The sequence below is a fragment of the Astyanax mexicanus genome, chromosome 9 (genome assembly GCF_023375975.1).
Source record: "Astyanax mexicanus isolate ESR-SI-001 chromosome 9, AstMex3_surface, whole genome shotgun sequence".
Taxonomy (NCBI): Eukaryota; Metazoa; Chordata; class Actinopteri; order Characiformes; family Acestrorhamphidae; genus Astyanax; species Astyanax mexicanus.
In genome coordinates this window covers 46,387,592-46,412,921 of record NC_064416.1, presented here as the reverse complement: position 1 = coordinate 46,412,921, position 25,330 = coordinate 46,387,592, and the positions used below count along the sequence as shown (strand labels likewise).

General features: G+C 40.5%; 1 protein-coding gene across 15 annotated transcripts in view; it reads right to left on the bottom strand.

Annotated features, from left to right (window-relative positions):
- The window catches only part of LOC103022324 (ryanodine receptor 1), a 175,025-nt gene that overhangs the window by 75,825 nt on the left and 73,870 nt on the right, over window positions 1-25,330 (bottom strand). For all 15 annotated transcript variants that reach the window (XM_049483340.1, XM_049483345.1, XM_049483348.1 and 12 more), the window contains 24 exons: window positions 24,811-25,019; window positions 23,028-23,380; window positions 21,785-21,914; window positions 20,351-20,511; window positions 19,938-20,100; window positions 19,140-19,226; window positions 18,777-19,003; window positions 16,947-17,391; window positions 15,097-15,654; window positions 13,736-13,936; window positions 13,490-13,601; window positions 13,240-13,383; window positions 11,411-11,684; window positions 9,845-9,962; window positions 7,873-8,005; window positions 7,626-7,720; window positions 6,191-6,326; window positions 5,887-6,070; window positions 4,158-4,269; window positions 3,930-4,050; window positions 3,654-3,823; window positions 2,055-2,275; window positions 305-395; window positions 60-200 (listed from right to left, as the gene is read on the bottom strand). In XM_049483340.1, coding sequence (XP_049339297.1) covers window positions 60-200; window positions 305-395; window positions 2,055-2,275; window positions 3,654-3,823; window positions 3,930-4,050; window positions 4,158-4,269; window positions 5,887-6,070; window positions 6,191-6,326; window positions 7,626-7,720; window positions 7,873-8,005; window positions 9,845-9,962; window positions 11,411-11,684; window positions 13,240-13,383; window positions 13,490-13,601; window positions 13,736-13,936; window positions 15,097-15,654; window positions 16,947-17,391; window positions 18,777-19,003; window positions 19,140-19,226; window positions 19,938-20,100; window positions 20,351-20,511; window positions 21,785-21,914; window positions 23,028-23,380; window positions 24,811-25,019 — 4,586 coding nt within the window. The remainder of the gene's footprint in view (window positions 1-59; window positions 201-304; window positions 396-2,054; window positions 2,276-3,653; window positions 3,824-3,929; window positions 4,051-4,157; window positions 4,270-5,886; window positions 6,071-6,190; window positions 6,327-7,625; window positions 7,721-7,872; window positions 8,006-9,844; window positions 9,963-11,410; window positions 11,685-13,239; window positions 13,384-13,489; window positions 13,602-13,735; window positions 13,937-15,096; window positions 15,655-16,946; window positions 17,392-18,776; window positions 19,004-19,139; window positions 19,227-19,937; window positions 20,101-20,350; window positions 20,512-21,784; window positions 21,915-23,027; window positions 23,381-24,810; window positions 25,020-25,330) is intronic.

The following is a 25,330-nucleotide window of genomic DNA, read 5'->3' as shown; positions in this document are numbered from 1 at the left end:
AGTGTGTGTATGGATCTGCATGTACTGTATGTGCGCCTTCCTCTTGTTTCACACCTCACCTTGTGTGCCAAAGACTCAAAGATTCCCCAAAAAAGTTTTCGTGACAGATGCAGCTCCTCCTCTGATGTGATGCCGAAGTTGGCCCAGCCGTTGGGGAGGCAGTAGTACTTCCAGCAGCGCTCGTAGTGATTTGTCAGCAGCTAAAAGAAACAGTCCCCTCAGTTATTACTGACTACATGACTAAAAACTCCTGCGCTGGCGTTTTACCAGAGAGTAAAAATGAGAAAAAGGAACGTGTGCATACTTTCAGGGGCATCTTGGCATACTCATTGAGGATTGGCACATCAAACACAAGCCTCCTAAGAAGATGCTGCAGCATGGATGGATGTAGATACCTAAAAACAATACACATATTAGTAAAACAGCACAAAATCCACTGCATTTTAAACATGAATGTTTCACATAATAATAAACAAAATTTTTAAAAGTTAAATGTATTTAATGTACTAAGCGTTATGGGTCAGTTTGGGTCAGGTTGTTTATAAATATAGACACAACGACGATATTTTTATTAGGAAAAGAAAAATCTCCACTCAAAACGCTGAATAATCCAAGACCAGGCTTTATTCCTGTTCGGAAATCGCTTCATTTATTTGATTTCCTTATTTGTTTTCTATTTTTTATTATTTAAAGTAGTTTTGTATTATTGCTCTTTAACTTATTTTGATTTTCTTGTATTATTACTACTATTTTTATTATTATTGCTCTTATTTTTTTAGTTCATTTATTTATTTGTATTTTTATTGTATTATGTAACAGTTAGTTTTAGCTAATTTTAACTAATTTTTGTTGTATTAATCTAATTTTTTTCATTTGAATTTTTTTTATCAATTAAAATTATTATTATTTTTTTTTCTAATTCTATTTTTATTGTTTGTCTATTTTTATATTCTATTTACTGTTATTTTAAAATAAATAAACTTAGTTATTATTTTCTCTGTCATGTCAATTCCTGTTTCTGTAAATGCTCGGCTACATTGAAAATGAGGGCTGCCCTCAATGTACATCCGAGTCAAAATAAAGGTTGACTGATTAATTTGAGTGTTGTGAACGGCGCTTATAAATAAAATGTATTATTATTATTATTATTATTATTTAACCCAACACATGCCCAATATGCAATGTGTAAGGCTGAGACACATCCTACGGGTCACCATATTCCATTGTAACAACAGCTAGGCTTTACAGTAAGTGATTAAGTACCGTATTTTCCCGCTATAAGGTGCACTTAACATCCTTTAATTTTCCCAAAAATCGTCAGTGTGCCTTATAATCCAGTGTGTGGTATGTATGAATTTTATCAGTCAGGTTAAGGAGCAGTAAAGCTTCTCTGCTGAAGTACAGAGTTATACAGGAGATTCAGTTTAGTTCTCCAGCACTGAGACTGGAGCAGTATTAGCATTAATTAGCATTAGCTGCTAACCACTATTTCCCCATTTAGAGGTGAATATTATCGGACTGTAGCCTGCTGCTAACCCTGGCTATCACTGCTGAAGCAGTCATTCAGGATAGGTATAGAGGCTATAACTCACACAGATTACCGTAAAACACTGCACAGTTCAAATAAGAAAATACTGGCTGAAGCACCTGCTGTGCTTCAACTCAGCATGCTTCCTTAATATCTGATGATACACCCTGATCATGTTATGAGTTATTAAACTTTAAAATCTCAGAAAGGGCTCGTTACTACTTTGTTGAAAGTTTCCAAGTCAGGAGACATCATGTGATGGGGAAGGGTTCTAACAGAATGATGGGAAAAGCAGTAAACAAACTAAGGGAGAAGGACACAGACTGAACAGACTTAACTTAATGTCTTGATAGCCAGATCTTAAGAAATGTGAGTTAGGAGAGACTTTGACTGAACATCATTTGAGTTCATGATGACCTGCCTTAATTTTTTCAGTGGGTAAAAAAAAAAAAGACCGTAATGTAATGTTTTCACTTTAGAAGTTTATGCCACAGTAAATGAGGACAAAAGACAATAGTGGACTGACTTGACCAAGGACATGAGGCAGTCCTCGATGACGTCCCTCTGGGCCTTGGTGAGGGCTCGGCCACGGGAGAGCCTGTATATGGTGTGCAGCATGGAGTCGATCATGATGGCTCGGTGGTCTGTGCCGGCGAACAGGGGGGCACACTTCGTGAGCAGAGGCAGCACAGCAGAACACAGGTACCGGTTCAGAGCCAGCGCCATCTCTGTGGTACTGAACGCCAACTAGAACCCAAACACAGCAAAACACAGACAACAATATAACAGGGAGTAAAGATAGAACTAGAAAGTCTTTATCTTTTTTAATGTACTAAATATTAAATAGTAAAGGTGTAACAGTACAAAAAAATCATGGAACGTTTTAGTTTTGTTCTGTATAGCTTCATCTTCACCTTAGCTTCACCCAACAATTAATGAGCCTGATTGTGGTGCTTTATTAAAAAAAACCTACTAATTAAACTACTAATATTTTTCCTAAGCATATTACTGGATGCATTACAGTGTTTCAGTTCTTTTTGAAAAAAATATCAGCCTTAGACTGTTAAATTAAGAGAGCAAGAGAGACAGACAGATGGCGCGAGTGAAAGAGAGAGAGAGCAAGAGAAAGACAGACAGATGGCGATAGTAAAAGAGAGAGAGAGACAGACAGATGGCGCAAGTGAAAGAGAGAGAGAGCAAGAGAGAGACAGACAGATGGCCCTAGTAAAAGAGAGAGAGAGAGAGAGAGAGAGAGACGGCCCGAGTGAAAGAGAGGGAGAAAAAGAGAGACAGACTGATGGTGCAAGTGAAAGAGAGAGCGCGAGAGACAGACAGACAGACAGCACAAGCAAAAGAGAGAGGGAAAGACAGACGTGTGAGTAAAAGAGAGAGAGCACAAGAGACAGACAGACAGATGGCACTAGCAAAAGAGAGAGAGAGAGACAGATGGCATGTGCGAAAGAGAGAGAGCGAGAGAAACAGACAGACAGCACAAGCAAAAGAGAGAGAGACAGAAAGAGAGATGGCACGAGAAAAAGTGTGAGAGAGAGAGAGAGAGAGAGAGAAAGAGAGACGGTGTGAGTAAGAGAGACAGACAGACAGATGTGAGCGAAAGAGAGAGAGAGAGAGAGAGAAACAGACAAACAGCACAAGCAAAAGAGAGAGAGAGACAGACAGACGGCACAAGCATGAGAGAGAGAGAGAGAAAAATGGCGTGAGAGAGAGACAGACAGACGTGAGCAAAAGAGAGAGCGAGAGAAATAAACAAACAGATGGTGCTAGCAAAAGAGACAGAGCAAGAGAGACAGACAGACAGAAGGTGCTAGCAAGAGAGAAAGAGAGAGACAGAGAGAGAGAAAGAGAGAGAGAGAGAAGGTGCTAGCAAAAGAGAGAAAGAGAGAGAGACAGAGAGAGAGAAAGAGAGAGAGAGAGAAGGTGCGAGTGAAAGAGAGAGCACGAGAGAGTGAGAGAGTATGAGCGCCTAACCTTGCGTTTACACTGGAAAGCGACAGGCCACCATTAGTATCCTATGGCGGTTGTGAACCGTTTGAATGAGCTAAACTTCCCAGCAAAGGCTATGGGCTAAGTCAGTAGCAAGTTGCTAATAGCTGAGATAATATCTCACCGTGTCCAGAGAGGCTGCAGCCCTCATGTCAGGCAGGAAGCCCACCTCCAAGACATGCAATAAGAAGTCCTGGTTATCTATCCCGTACACTCTGTCCAGGAACAACACCATGGAGGCTTTGTGGTCTGGCACAAAACTGGCAGACATCTTGGGCTCGACCAGCTGACCATCTGACCATCAAAAAGGAGAAAACGGAAACGGAGTCTGAGATAAAATTACACAAATAACAAAATGCTAAGCTAAAACTTTATTATGAGAGTGTTTTTCTCACTATACCTTTGCCAAAGGTTGGAATCTGCACAGGTAGACTGATGACTCCCACCAGATCCTCAATGGGCACAAGAGACCTCAGGATAGCTCTGATCCTCAGTGCTTCACCTTTACCAGCCTGGATCAGCTGTGGACAGATGTAATAGCTAGTGGTTAAAAACATGAAAACTCGAGTAAAACATGCTTTACAGTTCCAGAAAAATAGGCAGAATCTGCCCTTTATGTGAAACTTACATGCATCTCAGGAGCACAGCGACCCAGCAGGTCAATCAGAGCAGAGTAGAACGACATGATGGCGTTTCCGAGATGAACCCTGTTCTCCTCGTGCTGCTCCTCCCCTCCAAACCTGAGTCAGACACAGTACACACATCACTTGTGGTCTACAGAGGAAAAAATCATTACAGTTTATTGTACACAACTCCCACCGCGGGGGTCCAGGGTTCAAGTCCAACTTTGGGAGTAATTTCCATGCTCTCCTCGTGTCATGAAGATCAGTTAAATTGGACACTCTACAATTCCCTGGTGTGTATGTGTGTGGGTGTAAGTATACTAGTTGAACCCTCAAAAAATAGAATACCATTGAAAAGTTACTTTATTTCAGATATTCAGTTTAAAATGTGAAATTCATATATTATATAGATGTATTAAACACAGAGTGATCTTTTTTTAATCATTTATTTATTTTATTGTTGATTATGTAGCTTACAGCCAATGAAAACCCAAACATCAGTGTCTCAGAAAATTGGAATATTATATAAGAATATATTATACTGGTATTTTTGGCAGTGTGTCTCTCCACTCTTCCTCCAGACTCTGCTCCCTTGATTTACAAATAAAAAGTAAAATTTACTGATGATCAGTGATGGTTTGGAGAGACATGACATCTGCTGTTGTTGATCCACTGTGTTTTATTATCAAGTCTAAAGTCAGTGCAGTTTTGTTTTCCCACAAAATCTTACAGCACTTCACCTTACAGCTTCCCTCTGCTACTGACAACTTTTATGGAGAAGCGGATTTCATTTTCCAGCAGGAAGCTGCTTACTGGTCTTATATAATGTTCTAATTTTCTGAGATACTGATTTTTGGGTTTTTATCAAGCCATAATCATCAACAATAAAAGAAATAAACACTTAAAAATAAAGTAAAACCAGAGACTGTAAAAAAGATGGACGCCATGTCTCCGTTCCCATTCATTAAAGGAAAATTAAGCCAAAATCTTCCTCCATGTTGGCGATCCTGAAACCCGAGTCTGTAGAGCGCAGTAGAGACCAGAGGAGGGAGAAATACTGTGGAGAGACAGCCTACTCATTTAAATAACCCCGCCCCTGAGGGCTGCCTCCACAAAGCTTCACAGGGTGGTCCCACCCATACAGTCATTAGTCCCACCCCGGCTAGGTGTAAGCCAGCCCTTTTACAATAACCACACCTTTTTGAATAGAGCTGAATAACGCTTTAAAAAACGTTACAGTATATTAATACAGTATATTAGAAAAAAACGTGATTGAAAGTTGTCTGTTTTAACATTAAAACCTATGGGGATGGGTGGAGTTACACAGCTTTCTGAAACCGAACAGCAGGGGGCGCGACCTGTGGTGGCTTTACTTTTGAGAGACGATGCTCTGTCCAGCTATACATGTAGTCTATGATATAAATAAATTAACTTTTCAATGATTTAAAAATTTTAGATGCATGTTATGTTTAAAAAAATAAGATGCACTAGTTTATATAACTGTATGCCCAGATATGGATTGGCATGGAGTTCTCCAGGTGGATGGTTGTTTCCGGTTGAGAGTATGCTGTGCATGATTGGCTGCCGCTTCTCACTGGTCGGTGTGTTGATGAGTGCTGAGTGTAAATGGTTGTGTGTAAATTGTAATTGTGAAGTGTCCTTGGGTTTCTAGAACGGTGCTTTATAAGTGTAACTTCATTCATTCATAAGCTAGTCTCGTCAGTGCAGTCTTACATGAAACGTCTGTCTTTCTTAACCGTTGGTCCATCCCTGGCCGGATCCTCGGAGATCTTAATAGCTTCCTCCATGGCAGCTAGAAGACCTGCCCCACCCTCTCCTCTCAGGGCGGGGCCGAAGCACTCGGGCCGACGAATCAGCAGACGTACCACAACGTTAGCGTTCTCCTCTACGCTCTCACCTGCAGGGGGAGGTCCAGGTGTTGTTACTGCATGTCCTCATAGATAATCCAGAAGATAGACTTGCTACTTAATGAAACGGCTGCACTAAAAGACTTATAAACTTCTCTAAAAGCACTTACCATTAACGAATACAGCAAAGCGGAGGAAGTCCAGATATCGCTCACCACCACTGGGGTTCCAGCCGATGTCTGGGTAGCCCTTAGAAAGCAACATTGGGCACATCTGCAGCCCACAGCCAGCGAGATATGTTACCACCTGTTAAAAGAAGAGAGAGAAATGATTAGATTGTGAATATGTTGCTTTATCTTCTAAAGATTTGAGTAAAAGTAAAGATTCTGAATCGATTCGCAAAAGACAAAAATGGATTTTCTAGATGTTAGCTATAACAGAAAAAAAACATAAAAAGGTGGGACTGTATCCTGCTGCTAACCCCAGCTAGCACTGCTGGAGCAGCATTAGCATTACCTGCTAACAGTGCTAGGTGCTAGTTCTATCGCCATTCAGAGGCGAGTATATCAGCCTGTAGCCTGCCGCTAACCCCAGCTAGCACTGCTGGAGCAGCATTAGCATTACCTGCTAACCGCACTAGGCCCTAGCTCTTTCGCTGTTCAAAGGTGGGTATTATCAGCCTGTAGCCTGCTGCTAACCCCAGCTAGCACTGCTGGAGCAGCATTAGCATTACCCCCTAACAGTGCTAGGTGCTAGTTCTATCGCCATTCAGAGGCGAGTATATCAGCCTGTAGCCTGCCGTTAAACCCAGCTAGCACTGCTGGAACAGTATAAACATTACCCACTAACAGCGCTAGCTCTTTCACAGGTCAGAGGGGAGTATATCGGACTGCATTTGTGTGTTTACTTTGTGAAGACAAGCTACATGGGGCGAACCGCTAGCTAATATCGCCCTGGCTTACTGAAAAAAAATCAGGGTTCCTCAGTGTAGCACTGTTGGGTGGCTAGCGCTAGCAGTTAGCTGCTAATGCTAATGCTGCTGCACCCAGCCTTAGCGGAATCTGGAAATCTAAGCTTACTGTAAATAAACAGAAGCGCTTTACTCAACCAAATAAACAGTTTTCAAGTGAGACATCTATGTAGATTAACATCCAGCGCTCGTTTTTTTTTTTTTGCTTAGCTTAATTAGAAGGAAAACATGGTGACACCCCTGTTCCTTACTAGTGTCGCTTAATGCACCTCATAATCCCTTATGTATGAAAATAGACCATAAAACAGACGCTCATTGATAGTGTGCCTTATAATATGGTGTGCCTTATAGGCTAATAAAAAAAAACGTTAATTATTTGATCATTTCTCATTTTAAAGTGAATAGAAACAGTGTGAAAGAGCCTATTAAATAGCAGGATTTATTATGGATCATTACAAATATTTAACCAAGTAATGCAATGAGGGAAAATTGATCCTGTATAGAAGGAAAATATGCATTAATGCATCAATAATTGTTTTATAATCACTATGCCGACCTCTGAAACTTAATTAAATTGAATTTTAAGGTGCCTAGAGATTCCCACCACTAGTGAGACGTGTGACAGTGTGTTTTACCATCTCCAGGTCTTGCTCCTGCAGAGCCAAAGCCAGCTCGTTGTTGTCGATACAGGAGGCAGCAGCCACGTCCAGTGGAGTAGACCCACGCATTCCTGAACAAGCAGCAGTAATATTTATAAATCAGATACACTGACTCACCAGCCACGATTAACATATGATATCTACTCAACTCACACATAAGTGTGTGTAGGATTTACAGCTTCCATATGTGCAGTATTTAATCATAACGCAGAAGGAGTCTCACCCAGGCCAATGCCACTGTTCTGCAGCAGGTAGGATAAGTGGTCGAACATGGAGCGCTGGTTCTGACGACTGATACGACAGAAGTAACACAGGAAGCGACAGCAATTCGTCACCATTTGGGGGAATCGAATCTCCTGCAGAGAGTGAGGTACAAAGAGGAATTAGTGAAGAATCTTCAACAGGGTTCAAATTAAAGTGATGAAGGTGTGCCAAGGCATTTATACAGACTCAGTTATACAAACTCTCTGTCTATAATCTGCATCTTATCTATAACTCCTTAAGAGGCCAGGATTTTTCGTCATTACACCACTAGTCATTGCATAAAAAGCTTTCATGTTTAATAAAGAACGTTACTGAAAAGCAAATGAAATAAAGTAAATCTGCTAATGTCAAAATAAAATAAATAAAATCATAAACATGGCTCTTTCCTGAACTTTTTCAAAATAATTAATAATTATTCATAATTACAATTTAAACAGTTCATGTCCTCCAAACCTTTCATTTCATTATGTTTGTCTAGTTTTAACGTCTGTGAAGTAGAGAGGAAACAAAATCAGCTTCTCTAAGTGTCCTATGGGAGATTTCAAAGCCCTCAAATTTTGGAAATAAGTGTAAATAAGGCATTTTACTGCAGAGAAAAAGGTTTTTGTATCACCTACAGCTGTAGCCCATATACAGGACTAGGCATTTTAAGGGGTTAATTTAATCTGTATTTGTTCAAGTATATTTTATTTTTTGAAAGCTTATGAAATTGAAAGAAACAGATCAGTGCTACTGTAAATCATGAGCACAGTGTAGCCAATTGATCAAGCAAGACATTTAAATAAGAAACGTGCAATTTCCACACAGTAGTATATCGTTGCTGTCCAATGAAAACAAGTATCTTCTTTTTGTGTTGATTTTTAGATTACTACATTATTTCAACAAACCAACTGTAACTTGTACTGTGTTAAGATTTCTTGATGTATGGACCAACAGAATTTCTCCAAAACTAAATAAAAAAAAACTCTCTAAATTTCTACAGCGCAGTACATCACAGGGGTTCAGCTCCCTAACCTTTTGGATTTATACACCAACCGCTGCCTGAGGAAATCCAAAAGGATCATAAAGGACCCGTCCCATCCAAGCCATTCCCTGTTCTCACAGCTGCCGAGTGGAAGGAGGCTCAGAAGCTTGAAGACCAGAACCAGCCGGTTCCGAGACAGCTTCTTCCCCCAGGCGACCAGGCTGTGGAACAGCCAGTAGAACAGTGTTCTGCCCAACCCACCCCCCTGACACCCATACAAACTCTGCTCCCTGCACTTTACTTTACACTGCATCTATCAGACTTTCCCATATTATACAGCATTCTGCCCCTTGTACACTTACTCATAGTTATTCTGTTACCTACTGGACTATTTCCTCACTTCCACACACACACTCTGCATATCTGCATATCTACATAGCATCATTTATTTACTTATTTAGTCTTGCTTAACAATTTTCCATGCAATATTTGTCTATAGTGTAAGTTATCATGTTTATTGTTATTAAGTGTATTGTGAATAGTGTTTATACTGTAAAGGTATCTGTGTATCTTATTTTATATTAAATTTTATTTAATTATTCTTCTTGTAAATATTGTTCTCTGCACGTTGGTGGGAATCTGCACACAAGTTTTTCACTCACATGTACTCTGTGACGATAAAAATCCTGAATCTTGAACATTGACTTTTATTAAGTTAAAAAGTTAGGAAAGTTTTCTCTCTCTCTCCTATAAATTTCATGTTTCAGAGATGCTTGTTTTTCATTGGACAGCGACGGACGCTATACTGGTCCTGATCTCCCGCACTGCTGCTGTGTTTGCTGTTGTCAGACACCTTTGAGTCTAAACTGCCCTCTAGTGGATGTCCATTTTTGTATAAATGAGCCTTTTTAAAATTAATATCAGAAACGTTCTACTGTCTACATGTCTGGTAGAAGTGAATAAATACCTTGGAGTCTCCTCCTCCTCCCAGCACATTAACCATGACCTCCATAACAGTCTCGTGCATGCCCAGCGCCCTCATCAGGTTGGGGTGCTGGTAGAACACCTTATTATTCATGATGTTCCTACAACACAACATATAATACTTTAATTATTACAGCACATATTCAACAACACTGTCAAAATGATCAAACTTCATCAAAACAAATGTTCAGAAAATGGCTCACTCCGTGTCAAGGAATGTGTGCTCACTGGTGTGTGTGTGTGGGTTTGTTAAATGATCAAATGGTTTGAATAAGAAATAAGCAATTAGCGATTTATAAGCTTAGGCTTAGTAAATTAAATAATAATATTATAATAATCATATACAATCTATTAATAATAAATATCAGATATTTAGACTACATATAAAAGTATTTCATGTGCTCTAATTGAAATCTTTTAGCAGTGTGTGACATAACTTATTATAACTAATTATCAGAATTGTCATGATTTAATAATAATTTTGCTGATCTCGTTGAATTTGCTAGGTTCTGTAGAACCTGCAGTATAGAGGTTTGATGCTTTTCAATACAACGTCTTCACAAACAATTCGATACTTTAGCATCTGATGCTCTCAATACTGTATAAACCAAGTTACTAGCTTCAAAGGAGTCAAATTAGTTGATTCACTTAATAAGAAAACACTATCTGGTTCTGGAGGGCTGGATTGCTGAACATAAAGGCGTAGGAGTGGGCTTGATATTTGCTTAAAAGAATCAAAACCCACCCTATAGTGACTTGGAACAACATTTGCATAATTACAGTTATTCACAAAAAAAAAAACTAAATATTTTTTTTCTGTACTTTTGTTTATTATTAGTTTAATCCAACCAAAGGCAATTTAACAACCTAAACACTGTCTTTTTGATAAAAGTGGAGATAATTGCTTTACGTAACTAAATTTACTTAGAAACAAGCTCGCGAGAGGGGGTGCTTTTCATGGCGGGGGTGCAGATTTCGGCACGCTTTCAAAATAAAAGTTTATTTTAAAACTACATTATTTTAACAAACCACTGTGTTAAGATTTCTTAGTGTATGGACCAATTATTATAAAATCATGACAATTCTTAAGATTAGTTATGATAAGTTATGTCACACTGCAAAAAAAATATTTATAGCACATTAAGTACTGTTATATCTAGTCTAAATATAACTTTATATATAAAGTTTGTTATAAAACGATTTTCTGCAGTATCATTTTTCAGGGGGGACAAATCCACCCATTGCTTATATTGGGTGGGACCGCCCTCTGCTCCTACGCCAATGACTGAACACTTTTGTGCTTTTTTACTACACAGTTCCACTACTGTTGTCTGTTAGATAAGAGAAATCAGCTTCAGCCTTCAGTTGTGCTTAACTGATTTAGTGAATACCCATATCCTGATTGGCCATGATTGAGTTGGTCGGACTTGGATGGGAGGAGTTGGATCAGATCCAGCCCCACCCCCTGGATTAGTGGTTCTGCAGGGAGTGGTGTTTGCTATGATTCCTCAATTTAGACATTTTTCTGATTAAATCGTGCAGAACTAACCCAATACTCTGTATCATGAGCCTCTCCTCTTCTGGGCCCATCTGAACAATAAGCAGAGAGCGAATCTGGCCCAGGCACTCCAGCATGTCCATGGTGTCCTGCACGGATATGGCGGTGATGGCGTAGGCCTTGGGGAGAGCCCGGATCAGTTCGCCCAGGGAGTCGTACTGCCGGTGCAGCAGGCTGAACATCATGCGCACGAGCTCTGGGTTCTGGATGAAGGACTCCTGGGCCCAGTGAATCATGGTGTGGGAGATCAGCTCCTGCAACGTACCTGAGAAGAACAAGATTACAGGAGTTATTGCAGTAACCACAGTTAGTTCTGATCCTGCAATGGGATTGGCTGAGAGGTGTTGTGCGATAATGTACTGTAGCCAAAGCTCTCAGTTTTTAATTCTCCGCCACATGTGCACATAAACTAGCAACGACGACAGCTTACAGGCTCTCACACATTGGCTTAATCAAGAGATCTGCTACACACATAACGCTTTTCCACCGAAAGGGCATAAAAGAACCGTGGTGCTTTTTAGTGAATCAGCCCACGTTTCCACCAGTTTTAGTGGAACCGTCAAAACGTCACATCATACGTCATCAACAGAGGGCGCTGCACAGACACGCCATTAAGTTTCGCGCTGAAGAACCTAGTATTTTTACTTTCCCACTGTGAACAAATGTTTTTGGTTCCAGAACCTACTTTTGTTGGTGGAAACGCAGTGAATCGGTTCAAAATTAGATTCGCGCCTGAGAACTGTGTCGGTTCCACTTTGGTGGAAAAGCACTAACAGTGGAAATTCAAAGTGGTGGTGATTTTTTCCCTATGTACATTAATTGCCCACTTTGCCCTGAGTTCACCCTTCACGCTGGAAAAGACTAAAGAGTCATGCTGGAGAACTGAGTTAGCCTAACTGACCAACTCACAAACTTAGCTGTGTGTTTTTAAAAGTTTCCTGAATACAAAATAAAATAACGTTGTATTGTATGAACGAGCAGGTCAGTTTCCTTTGCTGAGAAGCATTGGATGTCCAGGTAGCTGCACCATTAAAATAACAATCCGTTGAAGTCAGAGCGCACCTGGCTCTTAAAGGGAAGGGCAAGTGACACACTGATTGGTTTATTTCACGGAGATCGATTAATGAAGAGAATTAGTACATGCTTTTTGAACATTTTGAACATTCTGTTGTTACGATAGCAAAGAGACACTGACATCCTAAATCTAACTGCATGGTGCGCGGTTGACTTTTTTATTTATTGCTTGTTTATATTTTACACGCTCTGGCAATTTTTCACTTGCTTATCTATTAGTTTTAAAAGGGACAGTGTACACATTACTGAATACTGACCGTTTAAATGCTCATCCCCCCAATTGTGAGCATGTGTGTAATACCAAACACTTTGTGATTTTTTTTTTATACTCAGCAAATTAAGTTCTTATTCAGAAATCCTTACAACCAAGCTGAGATGTTTATAATAAAGTAACAAAAAGTTTCCTTTATCCAATTTATCATTCATTCTTTATTCCAGTGCCCCATATTGCCTTTATATCTCTTCAAAAAAATCTCCCCTTTAAATTTCCACTATAAAAAATACGTCTAAAGAAGAACAAGTCTGACTGATTGCAGTTTTTCGTCCTTTCTGTGGTAAAATCTATCAGTAAACAGTGATAACAGTTCTGTGGTATAATCACAGGAGTACACTCGTGGTTAGTGCTAGAAATCGTGATACAGGCACTACTGTGGTGAACTTTAATTTAAGCGTCAAAATCTCAGGTTACAGCCCTCCCTCACTGCTTCATTAACATTATTTACCCCTCTGCAGCTTGCTCTACTCACTGGGTTTGGGCTCTTCCTCCGGCTCGGGCTCCTCTTCCACTTCCTTCTTACGAATTGCCTTGACCTTTTCCACCAGTTTCAGCAGTCTTCCTGTCAGTGAAGTTTCTACCTCTTCCTCCTCCTCTTCCTCCTCCACATGCACACCTGAGATCAACATTACACAGCCGTCAGCTTTCAGAAAGGTGACTGACACACAGAAAGAGAGAGATTTGTTTAAATGTTAAACAAGGTTAAAAGTAAAAAGACTGACCACAGTGATTCAGGATTTCGTTGTGGAACTGCTGAAGTTGGTCCCGCACCTCTTCAGGCACCGGACACTCCTCATCATCCAGGCAGTTCTTAAAGTTAGTCAGCAAAATAACCTGGAAAAAAAGGAGGCTCTCAAACACTCGCTCTCAAAGTCCTTGAGCTCCAGAGGTACGAGCTCACAGCAGGCATGCAGGTGAGTTATTCTCAGACTGTGGAGATGATGAGGATGATAATGTGTGTGTTCTACCTGCTCTTGTGGAGGTGAGCGGAACTCTCGGGTCCTGCGGGCAGTCTCGGCGGCCGACATGGTGAAGGCTCTCATGAGCTCGTTGTAGCGTTCACGCTGGTTGGTCTGGATGTTCTTCACAAACGTATCAGAGAACGCAACGATAGCCTCCACCCGGTGCCTTAGCTCGCAGTCACAAAAATACTGCAGCAGAGTGCACATCTGAGAAAGAGAGAGAGAGAGAGAGAGAGAGAGAGAGAGAGAGAGAGAGAGCGTTTTTGAGAAAAGAAACAATATGATAAAAAAATAAAAAATCCAGAGCCGGGACTCAATCTTTAGTTCTAGCATTTGGTCATTAATGTTTTTCCCTTTAGATAAGGCTGCAGATTCAGGGGTTCATGGACAGAGGGAATTGTGGGTAAACTGAATGCTGGTGCTGCTGTTCTCCCACTGCACACGGTCACTCAGGTTTGTGGACGGTGGAGTGGGTGGATGCCAGTGTTTCAAGGAGCCTCCGTGTCTATGTTACCTTCTGGCTCTCTACCTTTAGTTAGGCTGTTTTAATCAGTTCTGCCGAAGTCATTAGATCAATAATCACACTCTGATAATGTTTTATATTCTCCGTTTTACATAAATCCAGTAAAACTAATTCCATCTCTCTGCCTTCCTCCGAGTTACTGACTGCCCACCTGTCTGACCCGATACCGATGTTGGACCCTCAGTTTCTGAAGTCAGCTCTTCCCCACCACCCACCACAGATCAGCTGCTCATCGTCCAGGTTTTGCAACGTGCCTCGGACTCTCCACCACTGACTACATCCAAATTTACTTGAACTCTAATTGCTTTCATTGCTGGTCTTGCTCTACACCTGGATATATGAAACCTATGTGGATGTATAATGACGTTTTAAAATTAATTTAAAAGAGAAGTCATTTAAGAGATTTCTGGAGCAAAAAAGTAAATATAGGGAGAAGATTCTGTGTTCCATTTTGTATATCTCTGCAGTTTAATGATGCTTTGACACAGAACGCTGAGAAATTTATTTTCAATGGGACATGTAGCGTAGATCTACACGTGGTAAACGAAGTTGCGCAGCTGCAAGCAGTGAACGCTGCACAGACAGTGTGTTTAAACTGCATGTTGCAAAAGCTGCCCGCACCAGAGTTTGTTTGGGAGCGGAACAGAGAACAAACCAAGACTCCAACTAGCAGGTCTCAGTTCGGTTGTTTTGGTCTGCACCCAAGTGCAATTACTGTTTTCACACCTTCTCAATCAAACCAGAGTCTGTTTTGACTGAAGCAAACAGTGCTGGTGTGAAAACGCCCTTAATTTAAACCACAGGTACCAAATAATGCTGTGCAGAAAATATAGGACTGTCTAACCTGCAGTTTGACGGACTCCGGCAGTTTCATTTGCAGCAGTCCTTCCTCTGGAGCTTCCTCCACCTCCTCCTGTCCCTCCCCTCCTCCTTCTTCTGCCTCCTTCTCCTCCTCTGCTTTCTCTCCATCCACCTTTTCTCCTCCCTTCTCCCCTTCCGATTTCTCTGCATCTCCACCCTCCTCTCCTTCCTCCTTCTTCAGGGCTTTAAGCTCCTCATCCTCCTCTTCCTCTCCCACACCTTCATCCACAAGTTCCTCCTCTCCCTCCGCTGCCTCCTCTTCCTCCTTCGCCTCTTCTCCCCCCTCCTTGGCGGCAGCCTCCTCCTCCTCCTCTCCTCCTCCCTCTTCTTCTTTGGCGTCTCCGAACACGTTGGGGTCGATCATCTTCAGGATGTGCTTCACGTCCTCGTCGTTGAAGATGCCCATGATGAGCAGAGTGCTGATGAGTTTGAGGATGGGGACGAAGTGGAACTCAACACTGCCTCCTACTGGATCACGCATGGCCTGACTGCCGTCCATCACCGCCTCGGTCAGCATGCTGAGAGCCTTGGTCTTCAGCTCCTACAGAGGAAGAGCAGAGACACAGGGAGGAGCTTAATTTACATATTATTCAGTGTCACAAAGAAATTTTTCTAGTTTTGACCTGTAAAATCACATCTGAGTAGTTTTCCCAAACAAATTCACATAGTTACTGTTTATACATTACATAAGAACTGAATTTACTCAATAAATTAATCATACGAGACATTTTTAGAGTATATATTTCTTTAAACTCTTACTTTAAATAATAATCAAAGCTCCAGACAAACTTTTTTTTTTTTTTTTTTTACAAACATTGGAGAACCGTCCCAAAACTTTCTGGCAGCCATCCTTAACTAATCTTAAATCATCCGGCCTAAAATCCATTTTTACTACTGTTCAACTATATGCCATCTTCGTTTTGTACTTAAAAATATTGAGAAATGTCTACGTATGCTGTAAATATACAACAGATTATGTACTTACTTAAAATATATTAAAAGTACATTAATATTATGCTTTCATCAAATGTTTGAAATTAAACTGTGATAATACTTTTTAAAAAGTACAGTAGACTACTATGAAGTGCCCTTTTAGTTTAATGTAATTCAATACACTTCTAAAATACTTATTTCCAAATATACTTTTGTACATTTTTAGCAAAGTGTGTGAAAAACAACTCTTACAGTAGTTCACTTAAAGTACAATTTATCGTTTTAGAAAGTAAATTAAAATACTAATACTAATTTACAAAAATGCAAAAAGTAAATTTTTTTACAGTACAGTATATTAAAATATATTTTTATAGCCAACGAAGTATACTAGAAGTGTGCTACTTACAAAAGACAGGAAACAAGAAGCATATTTGTACTATAATGTAAATATAGATTACATATATTTAACATCAATTCTTAGCAAATTTCTAATAAACCTGGTGTATAATAAATAGTGATAAAGTTGTAACACTATAATAATTAAATGTATAATAGTTTTACTGTAAGCATATTTAAAATATGGGGTTACATACATGAAGAAGTTTAAATGTTTAAATGTTATTTAGTTATATTTAAAATAGTTAAATTTTAGTAGAGTTAAATACACTTAGCACAATTTAAGTAAGACCTTTGTATTATTTTTATTATTTTAATTAAAGTATAATAAGTACAAAAAAAGTTGATACATTTTAGCACTCTTTAAATATACTGATTAATAATAAAGTGGCTACAAGAACACTTAGTATACTTTAATCTACTTTTTTTCACTAGGGTAGAGCGGGGCAATTAATAAAAAATTACTGTTAATTAAGATTCCATTAAGCTAGTCATGTACCGTACCTGTAGAGGGAAGATAGGGCTGATAGTGTACAGGTCGGGGTCAGTGCCCACGAAATTGATAGGAGAGAAATGGAGCTTGGGCCTCAGGCAGGTGGTGAGGCCTACACCAGGCAGGTCATGAGCCCTCTCAGTGTCAGGGTAGAGCGTGATGTTGAGCGTTTCCTCCGTCATGGGTATGATGAACTCGCGGTTGGTGCCCAGGCGGTTGCGCTTGGCGGACTCCAGGTGGATGCTGATGAGCAGGTCATAATAGCCGCTGCGCAGGTGGCCGGGCAGGTAGGTGTTCTCAATGGCGTAGAAGAGCTGTGACTCATCCACGTGGCTGCAGAGAGCGTGGGCCACGCGGTTGTTCCCCAGTGCGCACACGGCGCAGTATAGCATCAGGGTGTGGTAGTGGAATTTCAGCCAGTCTTGACGCTCTGAGAGCTCCAGGATGTCAATACACCTGGAGCACAAAATAAAAAAAAGACCATACAATAAAACAGTTCTGAAGAATAAGAAAATATATACATGTGCATTTTCACAAAGAATGTGAAAAATGCATAAATTTACCCTGTTAACTTAATTTCTCAGTGTAACAAACACAATTCTACTCGCTTCCCAGTACAATAATATTCCAAAACTCATATGGATGTAATTTCTGGCAAATAATTCATTAAAACAATTTTTAAAAAATTGGCAAATAATTTAGTAATCAATTAGTTGTGTCCACGAGTTGCAAGTAAATATATACAGCTCTGAATAAAAACATTAAGAGAGTTTCTGAATCAGTTTCTCTGATTTCGCTATTTATAGGTTTATGTTTGAGTAAAATGAACATTGTTGTTTTATTCTATAAACTACAGACAACATTTCTATCAAATTCCAAATAGAAATATTCTCATTTAGAGCATTTATTTACAGGAAATGAGAAATGGTTGAAATAACAAAAAAAAAGATGCAGAGCTTTCAGACCTCAAATAATGCAAAGAAAACAAGTTCAAGTTCATAAAGTTTTAACAGTTCAGAAATCAATATTTGGTGGAATAAACCTGGTGTTTAATCACAGTTTTTTATGCATCTTGGCATCATGTTCTCCTCCACCAGTCTTACACACTGCTTTTGGATAACTTTATGCCTTTACTCCTGGTGCAAAAATTCAAGCAGTTCAGCTTGGTTTTTCCAGAGGTTTTCAATTTGGTAAAATTAAAGAAACTCATAATTTTTAAGTGGTCTCATATTTTTTTTCCAGAGCTGTATATCTACTCTTGATGAGCTCAGCACAGCTGTTAACTGAAAGCCTGAACTGCAGGTGACTCTACCTCATAAAACTGACTGAGAAAATCCAGCCAAGATGTGTAAATCTGTCTCTATCTAATCAAGAGGTGCTACTTTGTAGAATATAAAATATATTTTGGTTTGTTTTTTTAACACTTTTTTAACATAATTCAGTTAATTAAGCAATAATACACAAGAGAGAAGTGGCACTACTGTTTTGCGGTTTGTGCTGAGCACGAACCTCGAGTGTATTATTGTGATTATACCACAGTTAATTTATCGCTGTTTATTGAAAGATGTAAAGAGTTGAAGAGGATGAGAAAATATGATCTGTTTGGTTTTAAAAACACCATGAGTTAAAATAGTTCCATTGCTGCTCTGTTTGTAGCTGCTCTGTTTGGTTTGTATGTGCTCCATCGTTGCTAGGTTACCTGTATGTGGCAGAGCAATACATGAAGAGCTTTGGTTACAGTGCATTACCGGCTGATAATGGCACTCATAGAAACGCCTCTCACTAATTTTAATCTATAATCTTATATTATAAGCATATATGTGTCTCCTGCTGTTGCTAACCTGTTTTCCTCGGGGACATGCAGGGCCATCATGGTGAGCGGCTCAGTGCACTCCACCATCCAGCCGTGCCTCTCACTGACTTTTCCCACCTCCGGCTTCAGGAAGTGATTAGGCATGCGGCTCCAGATAACCGGAGTCAGCATCTCCGCATTCAGACGAGGGGGACACTGGGGAACCGGGTTCTTCCGCTCACTGCGGAACATGGCTGCTGAGAGAGGCATGATGTTCTAAAGAAGAGAGAAAGATAAAGGTAAAGTGAGTCTAATCTCAGTGGAATACACATTCTGGTACAGAAGATCATACAGACACACTGTGACAGACAGAAAGCTACTGAACTGAAGAGAGGAGAAGGAGAGCACTGACCTTCAGTTTACCCAACTCAAACTGCAGCATGTTCTGACTGAAGGGCTGAACAAAGACGGCAGGGAACAGCTTGGTGTTGGGCTCCACCTGAGAAGAAAAGCACCCATCACTGCATGTTTAAAGATATGACCATTTTAAATGAGGTGGAACAGAAGCATACAGTACATAACAGCATTTATAGCATACACTAAGGTTGTAGAGTTGGGCGTGCCAAAAGTCTCGCTAATACAGACCAAAATAGCTCATTCATTCAAGTGCATTTATGATGCCACAGGATGGAGGGCTCACTAAATTTGACGCCATTCACTGAAAATGGGCGGGAAAAAAACAAAAAAAATAATTTGACTGTGTGCAGGTTTGAAGCTTTATCTTCTAGACGTGTGTAAATTAAGCCTTATTTAGCTAGAACACATTCTGATACTCTGTATCTTTACTAGAAGCTAGTTTAGCCAGTAAGCTACTGAACCAACACCACAGTAAAAAAAAAAAAAAGTGAAGTCATCTGAACCCAGAAATTGATGGTATTGTGGCCACATACATTTGATTTACTTTTTTGATGCTATTATTTATAGTGAATATGTTAGAATTTACAGTTACTCTTATTAAATATAGTTAGGGGGCTCTGAGTGGTCCAGCAGACTAAGGTGCTGCCACTATATACAGGATTTTGCTGGTTTGAATCCCAGTCATGCAGCTTGCCATCGGCTACCGGAGCCCTGAAAGAGCAAAATTGGCTCAGATGGGATCAGATGTCGCTCTTCCCCTCATCATTCATAGGGTGATGTCAGCCAGTCTCACCTGATAAAAGGTGTTGATTTCCTTCCCATTGGCTGTGAAATTCATGAGGCCTGTCGCCAAGTCAACTAGACAGCCAACCACCAGGTCCTCCTGGCTGAAGCGCTGTTGGGACCCACTGATTAAATCTCCTCCCCAAACCATGTAGCAGTTGCTCCTCTTTATGCTGTAAAACAGGGGACACATATTTATAAAGAGCAAACAAGCATGAGTGTGTATTTAATAAATCAGCAAACACAGGATGCTATAAAAGATCCATGATGTTTATTGACTATTATTGTAATATTTATATGATATTCATTTTACTGTGTCTATACTCTAAATCTAGTCATTAAATTATTTATATTTATATAATCAAGTCTAAATTTGTGAGAGTGAATCATGGTTAAAGGTCAGGCTGAAGCTCAGATCATCACCTGTCGTGAATGTTGCCCCTGTCGTCTCCCACAGTCACAGTGACAGTGCGCACTTTGAAGAGATCAAAGTTGAGATCATACTGGTGGTAGTCAGGGCTGACCCAGCCCACCCAAACCCCAGCGGGCTCCTGACCGGCGAAGATCCGCACTGAGTAATAATACTGTTGACAAAGAGAAAGACAAACACAGGTTTTTATTATATCATAGCACAGCCAAGTGTCACATCGAGTTTCATGATATACAGCTCTGGAAAAAAATAAGAGACTACTTAAAAATGACGAGTTTCACCAAATTGAAAACCTCTGGAATATAATCAAGAGGAAGATGGATGATCACAAACCATCAAACCAAACTGAACTACTTGAATCTTTGCATCAGGAGTAAAGCAGCATAAAGTTATCCAAAAGCAGTGTGTAAGACTGGTGGAGGAGTGCATGCTGCCAAGATGCATGAAAACTGTGATTAAAAACCAGAGTTATTCCACCAAATATTGATTTCTGAACTCTTAAAACTTTATGAATATGAACTTGTTTTCTTTGCATTATTTGAGGTCTGAAAGCTCAGCATTTTTTTTGTTATTTCAGTCATTTCTCATTTTCTGTAAATAAATGCTCTAAATCACAATATTTTATTTAAAATTGGAGAAATGTTGTCTGTAGTTTATAGAATAAAACAATAATGTTCATTTTACTTAAACATTAACCTATAAATAGCAAAATCAGATAAACTTGCAATTCTCTTTAAGAGTCAGGTGCACTCTAACTTTGGCGGATTGCTATTTTAAAGGCGCAATGATCATCACGACACGCCTTAGGTAGGGTGTAAAATAGAGACCAATATGTTGTTGATTTTAGGTTGTTTAAAATCGCATTTAATTGGGGCGCAGAGTGGTCCAGTGGGGTAAAGTGATGCCACTATGAGTTGCAGGTTCGAACCCCCACTCATGCAGCTTTGCCATCAAGCTGCCGGCGCTCAGAGGGAGCAAAATTGGCCCTGCTCCCTCCGGGTGGGTAGATGGCGCTCTCTCCCCTCATCACTCCTACGGTGATGTCTGCAGCACAGGGCGTCTGTGAGCTGATGTATCAGAACCGAGTCGCTGCGCTTTCCTCCGAGTGCACTGTGATGCTGCTCAGCAATACTGCATCAGCAGCAGCTCGAAAAGAAGCGGTGGCTGACTTCACATGTATCAGAGGAAGCATGTGCTAGTCACTTCACCCTCCTGGTGTGTTGATAGGGGGAGTCCTAATGAGTGGGTTGGGTAATCGGCCGTGTAAATTTTAATAAAATTATATATAAAAAAAAAAACGCATTTGACTACCCAGTGTAAAAGCATTTGTTTAAAAAAATAAAAAATAACATACAGTTCAGATACCAGACTCATGCTTTGAGCACGTGTAAACAGGGTCTAGGAAAGTCTCAGTTTGAGGTGCTTACTGTAGTGGTGCTGAGAATGATCTCTGGGTCATCACGGTCATCTGGCACAACATCCTGCACCAAACGAGGCACAATAACAGGAGGAGGAGGCGGGGCGATCAATGCTGCCTTCTTAGCCTTAAACAGAAAACTGAGAAGAAATGCAAAGCAGTGAGAGGTGAACCAAGCTATCAAACTAAGTACTTAACTATTACAGTTATATGAGTTAAAGGGTGTTGTTGCTCTGCTTGATTTTTGTGTAAAAAATCCTCTTCCTAAGAATTGGGACAATGTTTCAAGCATCCGATAAAGATATAGCATAGCAGTGGAACACTAAATTTCATTGCTAAACGTCTTAAGAAAGGGGGCAGGTGAACTAAGGCGCTGCCACTACAATAAGGAGATCACTGGTCCGATTCCTGGTCATGCAGCTTGCCGAAGCTGCCGGAGCCCTGGGAGCACACAATTGGTCTTGCTTTCTCTGGGTGGGTAGATGGCGCTCTTTCCCCTCATCACTCCAAAGGGTGAAGTCAATCAGCACAATGCATCTGTGAGCTGATGTATCAGAATTGAGTCGCTGCGCTTTTTTCTCCAAGTGCGCTGTGATGCTACTCGGTAATGCTACAGCTATCAGTAGCAGTTTAAAAAGAGGAGGTGGCTGACTTTACATGTATTGGGGGAGGCGTGTGTAAGTCTTTACCATCCTTGTGTTCTGGCAAAGTTAGCTAGCTAGCAAGCTACTGACACGAACTACTAGCAATTTGTATGTTTGTTATGAAGGAAATAGCAATAAAATTGAGAAACCACACATTAAACTATGGTATTATGACTAGTGGTTATCGTCATTTTTAAATCTCTGTCTTTTCTGTCACTGCCATCTTGCCAGTAACTCTAATAGTCCTCTGTTTGGAGTGATTGGAGTGAAAAATCACAGTTTAAAGGGTCATGTAGCAATAACACTTTCCCTCAGCTTCGCCTCCAGCCTAATACAAATTGGGACAGAACAGAACAGAACGGCTAGGCCTACATGTTGCTGTCTAGGCCTGTCTGTTTTGTAGTGCAGCATGCCCTCTGTCTAAACTAAAAAAAATTCTACCTTGAGAGACAAATAAAGAAACTCTGACTTTGATGAATGTCACTGACAGCAAGATAGTCTGCCTAAAATCACAGTTACTGCTTTTTACTGTAAAGAGTTCAGAAAAAGATTTACTACAGTAAAGGCTTCACAGTGTGTGTTAATTCTATGATGCTCCTCAGTTCTCACCCTTTCTTCTTTCCTTTCTCAGATGCTGTGTCCTTGTCGTTCTCCTTGAGGCCGGGAATATCTTTCGGCACTGACGGCTCCTTCTCCTTCTCCTCCTGCTCTTTCCGGCTGGCCGACTTCTTCAGCACCTCGAAGTCTGAGTCTGGATCCACCTCCAGCACCTCGTCCTCGGGGATGGTCAGGGCACGGGTGAGCGGGGTGGTGCCTGCAGGCACTTTGAAGGTCTCGTAAAACTCGATGGGCATGCTCAGTCTAAAGAACAGCATGTCTGTGTTGGCATTCTGGGAGCCAAAGGTCTTGTGTGTGACCTTCAGACAGGGGGCACTGTCTACTGTACCGTCCACACAGGACACCTGAAAAAGCAACCGAGATAAGATATATATACATATATATGCAGTGGGTAGAGAATGTATCCAGAACCATTAATTAATTTTATTTCTCATTAATGTTACACTCAGCACCCCATCTTGACAGAAAAAACAGAAATGTAGAATCTTTGCAAATTTATAAAAAAAAGAAAAACTGAAATATCACATGGTCTCATGGTATTCAGACCCTGTCAGACCTTTCAGCTCACAGTGGATGTCAGATGGATGGATGAATGGAGGACGGATGGATGGATGAATGAATAAATAGGTGGATGGATGGATGGATAGGTGGCTGGATGGATGAATGGATGGATAGGTGGGTGTATGGATAGCTGGGTGGATGGATGGATGGCTGGGTGGATTAATGGGTGGATGGATGGATGGATGGCTGGGTGGGTGAGTGGATGGATGGGTGAATGGATGGCTGGGTGGATGGATAGATGGGTGGATGGATGGATGGATGGATGGCTGGGTGAATAGGTGGGTGTATGGATAGCTGGGTGGATGAATGAATGGCTGGGTGGATGGATGGATGGATGAATAGGTGGGTGGGTGGGTGGATGGATGGATGGCTGGCTGGCTGGGTGGATGGATAGCTGGGTGGATGGATGGATGGACGGCTGGGTGGATTAATGGGTGGATGGGTGAATGGATGGATGGATGGATGGATAGGTGGGTGGATGGATGGATGGATGGATGGATACTTTATTGATCCTGAAGGAAATTTAGCAAATCTAAATCAGTCTATCAGAAATACAATACAATCCCAACAGTGAAACATGGTGGTGGCAGCATCATGCTATATGTGTGTATTTTAGCTACAGGGATTGAAGGAAAGATGAATGTGGACAGAGATACAGAGATATCCTGAAAGTAAACCTCTTCCAGAGTGCTCTGGACCTCAGACTGGGCTGAAGGTTCACCTTCCAACAAGACAATGACCCTAAGCACACAGCTAAAATAACAAAGCAGTGGCTTTAGAACAACTCTGTGATCATAATTGACTGGTCCAGCCAGAGGCCTGACCTAAACCCAATTCAGCATCTCTGACGAGACCTGAAAATGGCTGTTCACCATCAAACCTGACGAAACTTGAGAGGATCCCCAAATCCAGGTATAAAAACTTGTTGCATAATTTCCAAGAAGACTCATGGCTGTACTAATTAAAAGGGTGCTTCTATTTAATACTAAGCAAAGGGTTGGAATACTTATGACCATGTGATATTTCAGATTTTTTTCTGCCAAGGTGGGGTGCTGAGTTTACATTAGTGAGAAATAAATTAACTTTTTAGATTTTAGCAAATGGGTCTCAATACTTTCTGTACCCACTGTATCTGTATCAGTTACAGCAAACAAGCCATACTTCCTGCTATAAGATGATAAGATAGAATAAAGGCACACTGAACAGGACGTACCTCGATGTGATTGTGGTCAGGGGGCACAGGAACAAACTGGGGCAGACTCTTACTGAACCACATGGTGATGTCCCTCTTCATGTTGATGGCAAAGGGCTCAAAGCCCTCCTGCAGTCCACAGATGGCAAAGTAGCGCAGGCTGCTAACATTCTGGCCTAAGTTAATGCGGCCCACCTGAGACAGGCCCAGAGCACACACAGGGATAAAGCCTGGTGGACAAAAATACAAAATGAAAAGAAAGGATGAAATAAATAAAACTAAAAGCCAAACACTAATCTTTTTATTATCTCATTAAAGGATGGATAAGATTAAAACAACCCAAACAAAGACCAGTCGGACTAGAGGATGATATCAATAGTTCCCTTTCACTCTGAGAACTTTCCCCTGATTTCTGTTATAACTACAGAATTTCAGTACTTTATATTTTACAATAAATTACTTACGCAACACTTAAGTACAAAAAATATTGAACTTAAGGGAACTTATGTGCACTTAAGTGTGGAGCTTAAAAAACAAAGTC